This window comes from Paramisgurnus dabryanus, chromosome 5 (assembly GCF_030506205.2).
Source record: "Paramisgurnus dabryanus chromosome 5, PD_genome_1.1, whole genome shotgun sequence".
Taxonomy (NCBI): domain Eukaryota; kingdom Metazoa; phylum Chordata; class Actinopteri; order Cypriniformes; family Cobitidae; genus Paramisgurnus; species Paramisgurnus dabryanus.
This window is the reverse complement of record NC_133341.1, coordinates 51,266,399-51,279,236: the sequence shown is the minus strand read 5'-3', so window position 1 is coordinate 51,279,236 and position 12,838 is coordinate 51,266,399. Positions and strand designations below refer to the sequence as shown.

The window sequence follows — 12,838 nt, the reverse complement described above, 5'->3', positions numbered from 1 at the left end:
TACTACAAAGGCGCAAATAAAATACACAGGCACAATAATGACATATGCACATTTCTATATTGACCATTGCAATCTACTAAGAGCAGCGCAAATTAGTACAGGGTCGCAAATAAGAGAACTCGGCAGGACATCGCAATGAAAATGCTAAGTGTGAAATTCCAGCTAAGTGAAAGTAAGACGAAAGATGAAGGGTAAAAGAAGTTTTGAAATACCTGATTTGACTTCCCCTCCTCTTTTCTCCAGCAAATTAAACATAGCTTGGCTTGGCAAACTCTATATATTTTTTTTAAGTATGTTCCTCTGGCAAAATGTAATACTCTCCTCGCATTAATGTTGCTTTAAAAGGAAAACATCCGCAAATGCAATAAGGTCGCAAAAATAACACCTTTTCAGAGCAAAATATTTACTGCGTGTCTTTAGTAAGTTCAGTCGTTATTTAACGACGAAATGATGGTTTGCGCAAGCTGTTAGTAAATCTGGCCCTTAAAGGGGTCATATGATGAAATTTTTTAATTTGTAAAATAAGTCTTTGGCGTTCCCAGAGTCCATATGTGAAGTTTTATCTCAAAACACCCTACAGATAATTAATTATAGCATGTCAAAATTGCCATTTTGTAGGGCTGAGTAAAATGTGCCATTTTTGGGTGTGTCTTTTAAAATGCAAATGAGCTGATAAAATGCAAACACTGATCGCAATGATAGTGGTTTGTTGAAATAAACATGCTTCATCAGTCAGTGCTTTTTACTTTAATGTTTAGAATTAATAAATATTACTAATTATTTGTCTTTAAAACACAACTTAGGTTTAGTTTCGATGAAGGGGTACTTGAGCCTTACTGATAGGCCTGTGGGGTTCTTAGGGCAAAAAAGGTTGGGAACCACTGTTTTACGGCAGCTCGCATCCAGTTTGTTGCATGATTAGGACTTCATGAAGGCTTACATTGTTTTGTTTTTTGCCCGCCCACTCGAAATCAAAATTGATTGGTCGATTTGCCCGTCACTCTCCACACCAAAACACATAGCTTGGCCTTCCCTGGGATTCATGAAGTCCTAACCAATGAATGAGCCAGATAACCGGGCCTTAATAGAGACAGACTATTCTGATTGGATTAGATGTTTTCATGACATGAACCTGACAGTAAGCTTAACGTCAGATCATAGATGAGAGAAAATATATTACATGTATTGTATTAAATTGAATTAAATAGAAATTTAAAAATGTAAAAACATATTTTTATTGAATACTATATTATTTATTTGTATTATTATAATAAAAAAATATTTTTATTAATGTTTTAGGCCTTCTCTGAAGGGGTAGAAGGCCCTGAAGGTTCCCCACTGTTAAATATATACTATCATTATTGTTTCATATAATTCTAAAAACTTCCTGCTTATCATGAATTTAATGAATTATGAAACAAATGTCATAAACAATATGCTTACATTAAAGTGTGCTTTTAAGTGTTATGTAGGCAATGCTTTTGAGTTGGTGAAACTATCCATGTATGTGTTAAGGAGGAGGACCAGCACCTAAGCCACTGAGCCACATTGCATCGGTGGTGTATAGTGTCATTGGGTCGACACCATTACGGGCATTGAGGGTACAACTGATCCCGCAATGCAGCTGCTAATGGAAATAGAGGGGTAGGCTATGTTTATGCAATGATTGCAATACTTGTACATTTTTGGTGATATTTAATGAAGGACATACAATATCATTATGCGCAAACCAAACACCCACACAAAAAACTGTGTTCACAAATTATAAGATTTTTTAACAGCCTTCAATTTATGTTACAGGCCAAATGAAAACCCAGGTCCTTCAGATGCAAGTCATCTTCCTCTTTCTGCGCGTCTTCCACCCCTGACTCTTACTGCACCTCTTCCAGCACCTCTTCCTCTTCCAGCACCTCTTCCAGCACCTCTTCCTCTTCCAGCACCTCTTGCTCTTCTAGCTTCCTCTTCCTCAATCCCATCACCTGCCTCTCCCCTCAGGCCTGCTGCTGGAGCAAGCCCATCACCCCTGGAAGAAAAGAAGATGAAAATGGAAATGCGTGTTTTAAAAAGGCTGAAAAGGGTCCTTGAAGCAAAAGAGAGGCTAATAAAATTAAAGTCTGAATATAACACTCTAAAGATTGCAAAAATGCAAAGGGAATAAACACACTTAAATTGAGCAAAAATTTGTCTGTATTCATTTGTGCATATTTGATTATTTACCCAAAGTGTGTATGGACAAAGTGATCCCTGAATGCTAGTCCACATTGTTCCACTTCATCAACAAATTGGTGTTCATTATCATCATCATCAAACTCATCACAATCTCCTGCCTGTGTTATGTTCCTTTGCCGGCACAGGTTGTAAAGAAGCGCACACACAGTGATTACTTTACACGTCTTCTCTGGACTAAGGCGGATTTTACTATGTAAAACGTGGAAACGTCACTTTAGCTGTCCAATCCCCCTTCCACCACACTGCGTGTCTTCTTGTGTGCTCTAAAACATACACCAAGGAACAGTAAACATTATTTATTTAACCAACAACACCAAGAGCCACCACTATAATTTGCAATAAGCTTTGACATTGTTGTCATGCTATTTAATTTTGGCAACTAAATAATATAGCCAACATGTCTACTTACCTATTGTAATTTAACTCTGGTCCCACTTGTGGACAGAGGTAAGGTGTAAGGAGCCACGACTTACAGGGATAGCCACTGTCCCCCACCAAGTGACATCCAGCTGGCACATGACAACTCTCAAACGGTTGCCTCAGACCACTCTCCATCAATATCCTCGAGTCATGAGTTGATCCGGCCCACTTTGCAACAACATCGAGAATTGTGAAGTCTGCATCAAACACAATCTGGGTATTGATGGAGTGGTTTTTTTTCTGTTTACAAACACGTCCTCAGCCTGACGGGGTGCAATTATTTTAATATGTGTCCCATCTATAGCACCGACAACTCCAGGCACACTGGCAATATCCATAAAGCTGGCTTTGATTCTTTGTAGTTGGCGAATGTCTATAGGAAAAAGTATGAACTGTCGAATAATACAGGGTCTACAGAGTGCATTGATGGTTTGTTCAATGGATCTGCTTACCGATGGCTGGGATATCGCTAGATGGTCGGCATTACACAACTGCATTTTCTCCGTTGCTAGGTAGCGAAGTGTTATCCATTATGATCCTTTGTGAATAGGTCTTAGTGAGTTAGGAGTCCTCTCGACTTCTTTTAAGCTGTCCCAGACTTAGGTGCTACTTTTAGGGCTAAAATGCTTCGTGAATTACTTTTAGTGAAAAAAAATTAGGAGTCCTAAAATTGGGAGTGACACGCCCATTATTTTTAGGAGTTACTCCTAAATTCACCAGTTAGGAGCTACTTTTAGCCTTAAAATTCTTTGTGAATACGGCCCCTGATGATAAGCCTTTGTTTCTGATTTTCTTATATTTCAGTTTAGGGGAACCTGAAGTTTAACGCTTGGTTACATTATTTAAAAACTACTGTATATGCATGTGAACTTTTACTTATGAAATACTTATGACTTATTAACTCCAAGCTCTTCTAACCTCTAAATTACCACTGTACCAAATACTCCCATGAATTACCTGTGATTTTGGTCAGGGGTTAGGGTGTGCTAACAAGATCTACCATACACAGTCGACCAATTGTAGAAAAAGGAAAATTAAGCTTGATTGTTGTTTAGGAGATATTAAAGGAGACAAAAAATGATTTTTGCATTCTAGTTTGATGCCACTAACGGTGCAAAAATGACACACCTTACCTTAAACATGTCCCTCTTCATGTGTATGCAGGTCTCTGCAGACTGGGAGAGAGCATCTTTAAGACCCAGCAGTCAACCCAGCAGTGTTTTTAAGCACTCGACTCAGGATAAGACCACTATCACAGAAGGGGGCTTCATCAACAGTAATTTAGTACAAGACGAAGAATCACAAGACTTTGATGACCTAATATTTGCCTTAAAAACTAGTAAGTTTGTTTTTAGGTAAAAAAAACTATTATTATTTTCAGATTATTAGATATTACATATCTCCGCTTTCTTTGTCAGTGCTAGTTTCACTAGTTGTAAGGAACCACATTTTGGGATGTATTAAGTTTTTCTCCCGGTTATACACACAGGTTCTGGTCTCAATGTGAGTGACAGTGAGTCAGCCCATGGCAGTCACGATGGAGGGAGCATGGCTAACTCTCAGATCGTAGAACTGCGACGAATTCCTATTGCAGACACACATCTCTAACCTCACAGTTTTTTGTACTGAAAATTGTAAAATAAAATATTGTTTTGACTGTTTCTGCACTTGCACTAAATCTTAATTTGTACATATTTGTCTTTTTATACATGGGAAATGTTTTTTAATGTATACATATGTGAATTTAAAAACGCTCATAAAAACGGTGTCGCGTGTAAAGTGCATTGTATGAAATTGCGTTGCATGTAAACAATATATGGAATCATATTACAGCACACACTTAAAAGATCCTGTAGTGCAGCCTCACTGAAAGTTTCCATGAAGGATAGGAAAGAGAATTACTATGTTTAACCCCCAGGGGTCCAAAAACGCGTGGACGTGTTTTGACGTGTTTTCTCCTTATCAAAGCAGAATCAACTTAAAGTACTCCATCATTAATAATCAAACACTTACGTGTTTGACATCATTTGAAACTCTGAAGGGTCCTCTTTAATTAGTGTACATTCACAATAACAAGAGATCTTTGTGTTTTTGTCAAATAAAGAAAATAAACAGGGTGCGCATTCAGACATTTCTGTCTCCGCCAGCTGTCTCTCAAATCACTTTACAAAAATCAGTTGAAACTCCGCGAATACTTGTCACACAAACATGATACACATATCCAAAGAAAGCCTGAAATGTCTACTTTTAAACAAGCTAATTATAATCAAAAACAAATATTTCCTGTTTATATAATCTGCATTGAAGTAAAGAGAGTACCGTTTTTCCTGGCTGAGCTCATTATCTCTAATGCGGTCACGCCCACAGGCTGTTGACATGGTAATGAAGAGACGAGCAGTTCCAACAATAATGAACAAAGTGTAAAGTTTTATCAGATTTAAAGACTTTACCGCATGTTTGTATTATAAACTTTATACACACACGTAAGGAATATCTTCATTTATGTCTGGACATTGAGGAAGAGAAGCGTTTATCTTTAACGTTACCTAAGAAGAAGAACAATGGAAGATGCAATGGAGGAGGATATATTCCTGAAGAAACTGTAAGTCATTTGTCTTCATTAGGGGTCAAGCCCAGAATGGGCGAGACCCCTATTGGGATTGTTAGTTTTCTTATTATTATTATTAGGGGTCAAGCCCTGAAGGGGCGAAGACCCTTATTGTATTTGTTAGTTTTCCTATTATTAGGGGTCAAGCCCAGAATGGGCGAAGACCCCTATTGTATCTGTTAGTTTTCTTTTTTTAGGGGTCAAGCCCAGAATGGGCGAAGACCCCTATTGTATCTGTTAGTTTTCTTTAGGGGTCAAGCCCAGAATGGGCGAAGACCCCTATTGTATCTGTTAGTTTTCTTTTTTTTCTTTTTAGGGGTCAAGCCCCGAAGGGGCGAAGACCCCTATTGTATTTGTTAGTTTTCTTATAATTAGGGGTCAAGCCCCGAAGGGGCGAAGACCCCTATTGTATCCGTTAGTTTTCTTATAATTATTATTAGGGGTCAAGCCCCGAAGGGGCGAAGACCCCTATTGTATTTGTTAGTTTTCTTCTTATTATTATTATTATAATAATTATTAGGGGTCAAGCCCCGAAGGGGCGAAGACCCCTATTGTATCCGTTAGTTTTCTTATAATTAGGGGTCAAGCCCCGAAGGGGCGAAGACCCCTATTGTATCCGTTAGTTTTCTTATAATTATAATTATTAGTTAGGGGTCAAGCCCAGAATGGGCGAAGACCCCTATTGTATCCGTTAGTTTTCTTATTATTATTCTTCCCTTTTCTTTTTCTTTTTCTTTTTCTTCCGCCATTGCGTCTATGGCAGCCCATAGCAGCTTACATAGGAAAGTTATGAAATTTTGCACACTGATAGAGGACTGTCCAAAAAGTCTCCACAACAAATTTGGAGTCTTAATCTCTAATCCACTAGCGCCACCAACAGTCCAAAGTTGCACTTTTGTTTTTGCTTATAACTTCTGATCCATAAGTCCTATAAACAAAATTGCTTCCTCTGATTCCTTGGCTCAAGACGATTCGATTGGACACTATGACGTCATTTTCCGTCATGAAAAATTTTCCGCCATTTTGATTTATTCATTAAACCTACTTTTGCGAACTTGTCCTAGAGCTTTTGCCCAATTTCCACGAAAAACGGTATGTAGCATCTGGAGACACTTATTAAAAGAATTTTGATAAACCATTCCGTTTTCGTATAGCGCGTCAACAAATTTTACGTAGAGAGCAAAAAAACAGGTTTAGTGTGTATCTTCGCCAATCTTATGTCTATTGATGCCACACTTGGTAGATGTGATGCCAGTGAGGATCTGAGGGGGCATGCAGAGTTTCGTCACAGCGCCAACTAGTGGTCATACGAATGTTGTACATGCTTATAACTTTGGCTCTGATCTGTGTTTTTTCACGGGACTTGTTTAGCTGAAGTCCAGAATAGTTGCCGAGTCCAACGTTACAAAACATGCCAGATTTCGCTTTACGGTTAGCCCTGCGCAGCAAAACAGCACTTAAAAAACACGTGCGAATATCTCCGCGAGCGTAATTCTGATCGACTCGAAAACATCATAGGAAGAATAATGCATTACCTTCTGAACAAAAAGTTCTATTGGCATTGTATAAAAATTTTCATCAGAAATGGCCGAAAATTGCAAAAAAAACGAAAAATTACCTTTAAATATTGTGTTTTTACACATAAATGGTTATAACTTCGTAACGCAAAGAGATTTTTTCACCATATTTGATACGCTGATGTACGACCACAGTCTGAGGCTACACAAAAAAAATTGTATGGTTGCACCACTAGTTGGCCTTATAATTTAACAAAACCTTTGAAATCAAGCCACCCTATGGTCATACAACTGTTTCTTCACTAAACTAAAGTGTATAGTCATAAAACTAGCTAGATGTAACACAGTTATGACCTGAGGTTGCATGCACAATTTTGTCATTGCGCCACCTACTGGTTTTGAGATAGAATATGGCATTTTTTTGCCTAAAACTACTGCAACAACACATCTAAAACCATGAGTCATCATGGATTATTCCTTTCATGGCTTTGACTATATTCACTAGTGGATGTCCATTTACTCTCTAGCAACCAATGAGAATACGTTATCAACTGTTTTTGCAAGAGCTTTTTCTCTGCATCAGAACATCGTAGAGACATGGGGGTGGTCTCTTTTGACTCATTAACACCAATGTAACATTTTGTGAGCTGAGAATTCCCACTGCAAGCACCACTCACGTTTTCTTCAGTGTTCTGGTTGTCAATGCTCCTCGAGAAGAGAGGGAGAGATTACACTGAATGAAAACACAGCTTTTTTGCTGATAACTGTTATATTATTTAGTCTGAAATCAAGAGATTTTCCTAGGTTCTTTAAACTGCTTATCCGAATTCAACTTTACTTTCTTCTGTGCCCTTTTTGGCTTGACCCCGGCATTGCTGCTTGCAGCTATATTTATGGGTCAAGCCCCGAAGGGGCGTAGAACCCTATTGTTATTGTTAGTTTTCTTATTATTATTATTATTAGGGGTCAAGCCACGAAGTGGCGTAGACACCTATTGTTATTAGGGGTCAAGCCCCGAAGGGGCGTAGAACCCTATTGTTATTGTTAGTTTTCTTATTATTATTATTATTATTAGGGGTCAAGCCCCGAAGGGGCGTAGAACCCTATTGTTATTGTTAGTTTTCTTATTATTATTATTATTATTATTATTAGGGGTCAAGCCCCGAAGGGGCGAAGACCCCTATTGTATTTGTTAGTTTTCTTATTATAATAATTATTATTCTGCTTCTTCTTCCGCCATTGCGGTCTATGGCAGCCCATAGAACCATACGTAGGAAAGTTATGAAATTTGGCACACTGATAAAGGACAGTCCAATGTGTCCCAACAGCAAATTTGGAGTCTCTAACTCCAACCCTCTAGCGCCACCAACAGTCCAAAGTTGCACTTACGTTTTTGCTTATAACTTTTGATCCGTAAGTCTTAGAAACGAAATTCTTGTATCCTCTGATTCCTTGGCTCAAGCCGATTCGATTTGACCCTATGACGTCATTTTCCGTCATGAAAATTTTTCCGCCATTTTGAGTTATTCGTAAAACCTACTTTTGCGAACTCGTCCTAGAGCTTTTGCCCGATTTCCACGAAAATCGGTATGTAGCATCTATAGACCCTCACGGCAAAAAGTTATGGAATTCATGTCAATTCGTCCATCCGTTTCCGTAAACCGCGTCAACGAATTTTAAGTAGAGCACAAAAAAACGGATTTGAGGCTGTATCTTCGCCAAACTTAAGCCTATTGACACGATACTTGGTACTTGTGATGCCAGTCAGGAACTAAGGGTGCATGCAGAGTTTCGTCACAGCGCCACCTAGTGGTCAGACTTATGCTTTAAACCCCTATAACTTTGGCTCCGATTGACGTATTTTCACGGGACTTGTTTCTTTGGAGTTCTGAATAGTTGCCGAGTCCAACGATACCAAACATGCCAGATTTCGCCTTACGGTTAACCCTGCGCAGCAAAAGAGCACTTAAAAAACACGCGCGAATATCTCGGCGAGCGTTATTCCGATCGACTCGAAAACACCATAGGAAGAATATTGCATTACCTTCTGAACAAAAAGTTCTATTGGCGTTATATTAAAATTTTTATCAGAAATGGCCGAAAAATGCAAAAAACGAAAAATTACCTTGAAATTTTGTATTTTTACACATAAATGGTTATAACTTCGCAACGAAAAGAGATTTTTTCACCAGATTTGATACACTGATGTATGAGCAGAGTCCGAGGCCACACAAAAAAAATGGTATACCTGCACCAGTAGGTGGCCCTATAATTGAACAAAACCTTTGAAATCAAGCCACCCTATGGTCATACAACTGTTTCTTCACTAAACTAAAGTGTATAGTCATAAAACTAGCTAGATGTAACACAGTTATGACCTGAGATTACATGCACAACTTTGTCATTGCGCCACCTTATGGTTTTGAGATAGAAATATAGTATTTTTGCCTAAAACTACTCCAACAGTACATCTAAAATCTTGGGTCATCATGTATTATTCCTTTCATGGCTTGGAGATCATTGGTGCATGCCAATTAACTCCTTAGCAACCAATTAGGATACCTTATCAACCCTTTTTACAAGAGCTATATCTCTGCATCAGAACATCGTAGAGACATGGGGGTGGTCTCTTTTGACTCATTAACACCACTGTAACATTTTGTGAGCTGAGAATTGCCACTGCAAGCACCACTCACATTTTCTTCAGTGTTCTAGTTGTCAATGCTCCTCGAGGGGAGAGGAAGAGATTACACTGAATGAAAACACAGCTTTTTTGCTGATAACTGTTATATTATTTAGTCTGAAATCAAGAGATTTTCCCAGGTTCTTTAAACTGCTCATCCGAATTCAACTTTACTTTCTTCTGTGCCCTTTTTGGCTTGACCCCGGCATTGCTGCTTGCAGCTATATTTATTATTATTATTATTATTTTTCTTCCTCGTTCTTCCGCCGAAAGTCAATGGCAGCCCATAGAACCGTACATAGGAAAGTTATGAATTTTGGCACACATGTAGAGGACAGTCTCAGAAGTTACTATAGCAACATTGGTGTGTCTGACTTAAACCCTCTAGCGCCACCAACAGTCCAAAAATCCACTTATGTTCATGCTCATAACTTCTGGCCCATGAGTCCTAGAAACTAAATTCTTGTTTCCTCTAAATCCCTGGCTCATGATGATTCAAATGCACACATTGATGTCATTTGTGTCATGCACATCTTTCCGCCATTTTGAATTTTTCGTAAAACCTACTTTTTCGAACTCCTCCTAGAGCGTTCGTCCGATTTGCATGTCCTTTGGTATGTAGCATCTAGAGACACCCCAGACAAAAAGTTATCAAAAGCTTTTTGATAGACCAATGCGTTCTCGTATAAATTGACAACATATATGGCGGCGAGCACGCCAAAACGGACGTGAGGCCGTATCTTCGCAAAACTTTATTGTATCGACACGAAACTTGGTATATGTCATTACAGTCATGACCTGAGGGTGCCTGCAACGTTTCGTCGCAGCGCCACCTAGTGGTCACGAGATTCGAAAAATGCCTATTTTTGCTTATAACTTCTTCAAACTTGAGTCTAAAATCATGAAGGTGGTCTTGTTAGATTCCTTGAAGCATGCCGAGTCAAACGATACCAAACGGTTTTCGGTCGGCCATTTTGGGTGTCGGCCATTTTGAATTTTCTCATTAAGTTCAGTATTTCACAAACAGATTGGCTTATCGCTACGAAATTTGGCATGGTTCATCAGTGACATGTTCTGAGCGCACCTATAAATCTTTAGGACGGCGCCACCTAGTGGTCAGGATATGTAAAATAAATTTTTAAAATCTTTATATCATTTGATTAAATTGCCACTATGACATAAGACTTCACTCTATTGATTCCTTGGCTCATGCTGAGTCCGACTGTACCAAATATGTCTGAGTCAAACCTACTTCCTGTCGGCCATTTTGAATTATATTGAACACCTACTTTTTCGAACTCCTCCTAGAGCGCTTGTGTGATTGGCTTGATTTTTGGTATGCATCATCTAGAGACACTCTAGACAAAAAGTTATCAAAAGATTTTCGTTAGACCTATCCGTTCTCGTATAATGCATCAAAGAATGCGAGGGCGAGCACGCCAAAATGTGTTTGAGCCTGTATCTTCGCAAAACTTTTGCGTATTAATATGAGACTTGGTATATGTCATAACAGTGATGACCTGAGGGTGCATGCACCATTTCGTCACACTGCCTCCTGCTGGTCACGAGATATAAAAAATGTCTATTTTTGCTTATAACTACTGCAAATTTGAATGTAAAATTATGAGACTGGTCTTGTTAGATTTCGTGAGGCATGGCGAGTCAAACGATACCAAATGTTTTTTGGTCGGCCATTTTGTGTGTCGGCCATTTTGAATTTTTCTTTAAGTTCAAGTATTTCAGAAACGCAATTGCGTATTGTTATGAAACTTGGTATGGTTCATCAGCAACATGTTCTGAGAGGACTTGTAAACTTCCCGGCACCCCCTAGTGGTCAAGAGATTTGAAGCTATATCTCTGCATCTCTTTATCGTATTAACACCAAATTTGGTGGGTGTCATCACAATCCAGACCTGAGTCACAATTTATTTTTTGGTCAGTGCCCCCTAGTGGTCAAGTCATTTAAGGCTATATCTCTGCATCTCTTTATTGTATTCACACCAAATTTGGTGGGTGTCATCACAATCAAGACCTGAGTCACAATACATTTTTTGGTCAGTGCCCCCTAGTGGTCAAGTCATTTAAGGCTATATCTCCTTATCGCTTTATTGTATTTACACTAAATTTGGTATGTGTCATCACAGTCATGACCTGAGTCACCATCTATTCTTTCAGCACAGTGCCAACTAGTGGTCTCAAGATACAAAAAAATTGCTTTTTTTCATAAAACTAATGCAAACTTAGATGTTAAATCATGACAGTCATCACGTATGAATCATTTTTTGCCATGTTTGGCTTGACCCCGGTATCGCTGCTTGCAGCTATATTTATTATTATTATTATTATTTTTCTTCCTCGTTCTTCCGCCGAAAGTCAATGGCAGCCCATAGAACCGTAAATAGGAAAGTTATGAATTTTGGCACACATGTAGAGGACAGTCTCAGAAGTTACTATAGCAACATTGGTGTGTCTGACTTAAACCCTCTAGCGCCACCAACAGTCCAAAAATCCACTTATGTTCATGCTCATAACTTCTGGCCCATGAGTCCTAGAAACTAAATTCTTGTTTCCTCTAAATCCCTGGCCCATGATGATTCAAATGCACACATTGATGTCATTTGTGTCATGCACATCTTTCCGCCATTTTGAATTTTTCGTAAAACCAACTTTTTCGAACTCCTCCTAGAGCGTTCGTCCGATTTGCATGTCCTTTGGTATGTAGCATCTAGAGACACCCCAGACAAAAAGTTATCAAAAACTTTATTGTATCGACACGAAACTTGGTATATGTCATTACAGTCATGACCTGAGGGTGCCTGCAACGTTTCGTCGCAGCGCCACCTAGTGGTCACGAGATTCGAAAAATGCCTATTTTTGCTTATAACTTCTTCAAACTTGAGTCTAAAATCATGAAGGTGGTCTTGTTAGATTCCTTGAAGCATGCCAAGTCAAACGATACCAAACGGTTTTCGGTCGGCCATTTTGGGTGTCGGCCATTTTGAATTTTCTCATTAAGTTCAGTATTTCACAAACAGATTGGCTTATCGCTACGAAATTTGGCATGGTTCATCAGTGACATGTTCTGAGCGCACCTATAAATCTTTAGGACGGCGCCACCTAGTGGTCAGGATATGTCCTTTTTTTTTTTTTTAAATCTTTATATCATTTGATTAAATTGCCACTATGACATAAGACTTCACTCTATTGATTCCTTGGCTCATGCTGAGTCCGACTGTACCAAATATGTCAGAGTCAAACCTACTTCCTGTCGGCCATTTTGATTTATATTGAACAGCTACTTTTTCGAACTCCTCCTAGAGCGCTCGTGTGATTGACTTGATTTTTGGTATGCATCATCTAGAGACACTCTAGACAAAAAGT

General features: G+C 38.8%; 1 protein-coding gene across 1 annotated transcript in view; it reads left to right on the top strand.

The window, feature by feature from the left end:
• LOC141282257 (adhesion G-protein coupled receptor V1-like) overlaps nucleotides 1-4,257 on the top strand; it is a 289,111-nt gene extending 284,854 nt beyond the window's left edge. Inside the window, exons 4-5 of the mRNA XM_073814865.1 lie at nucleotides 3,814-3,988; nucleotides 4,139-4,257. Of these exons, the coding sequence (XP_073670966.1) occupies nucleotides 3,814-3,988; nucleotides 4,139-4,257 (294 nt within the window). The remainder of the gene's footprint in view (nucleotides 1-3,813; nucleotides 3,989-4,138) is intronic.
• Nucleotides 4,258-12,838: the final 8,581 nt, after the last annotated feature.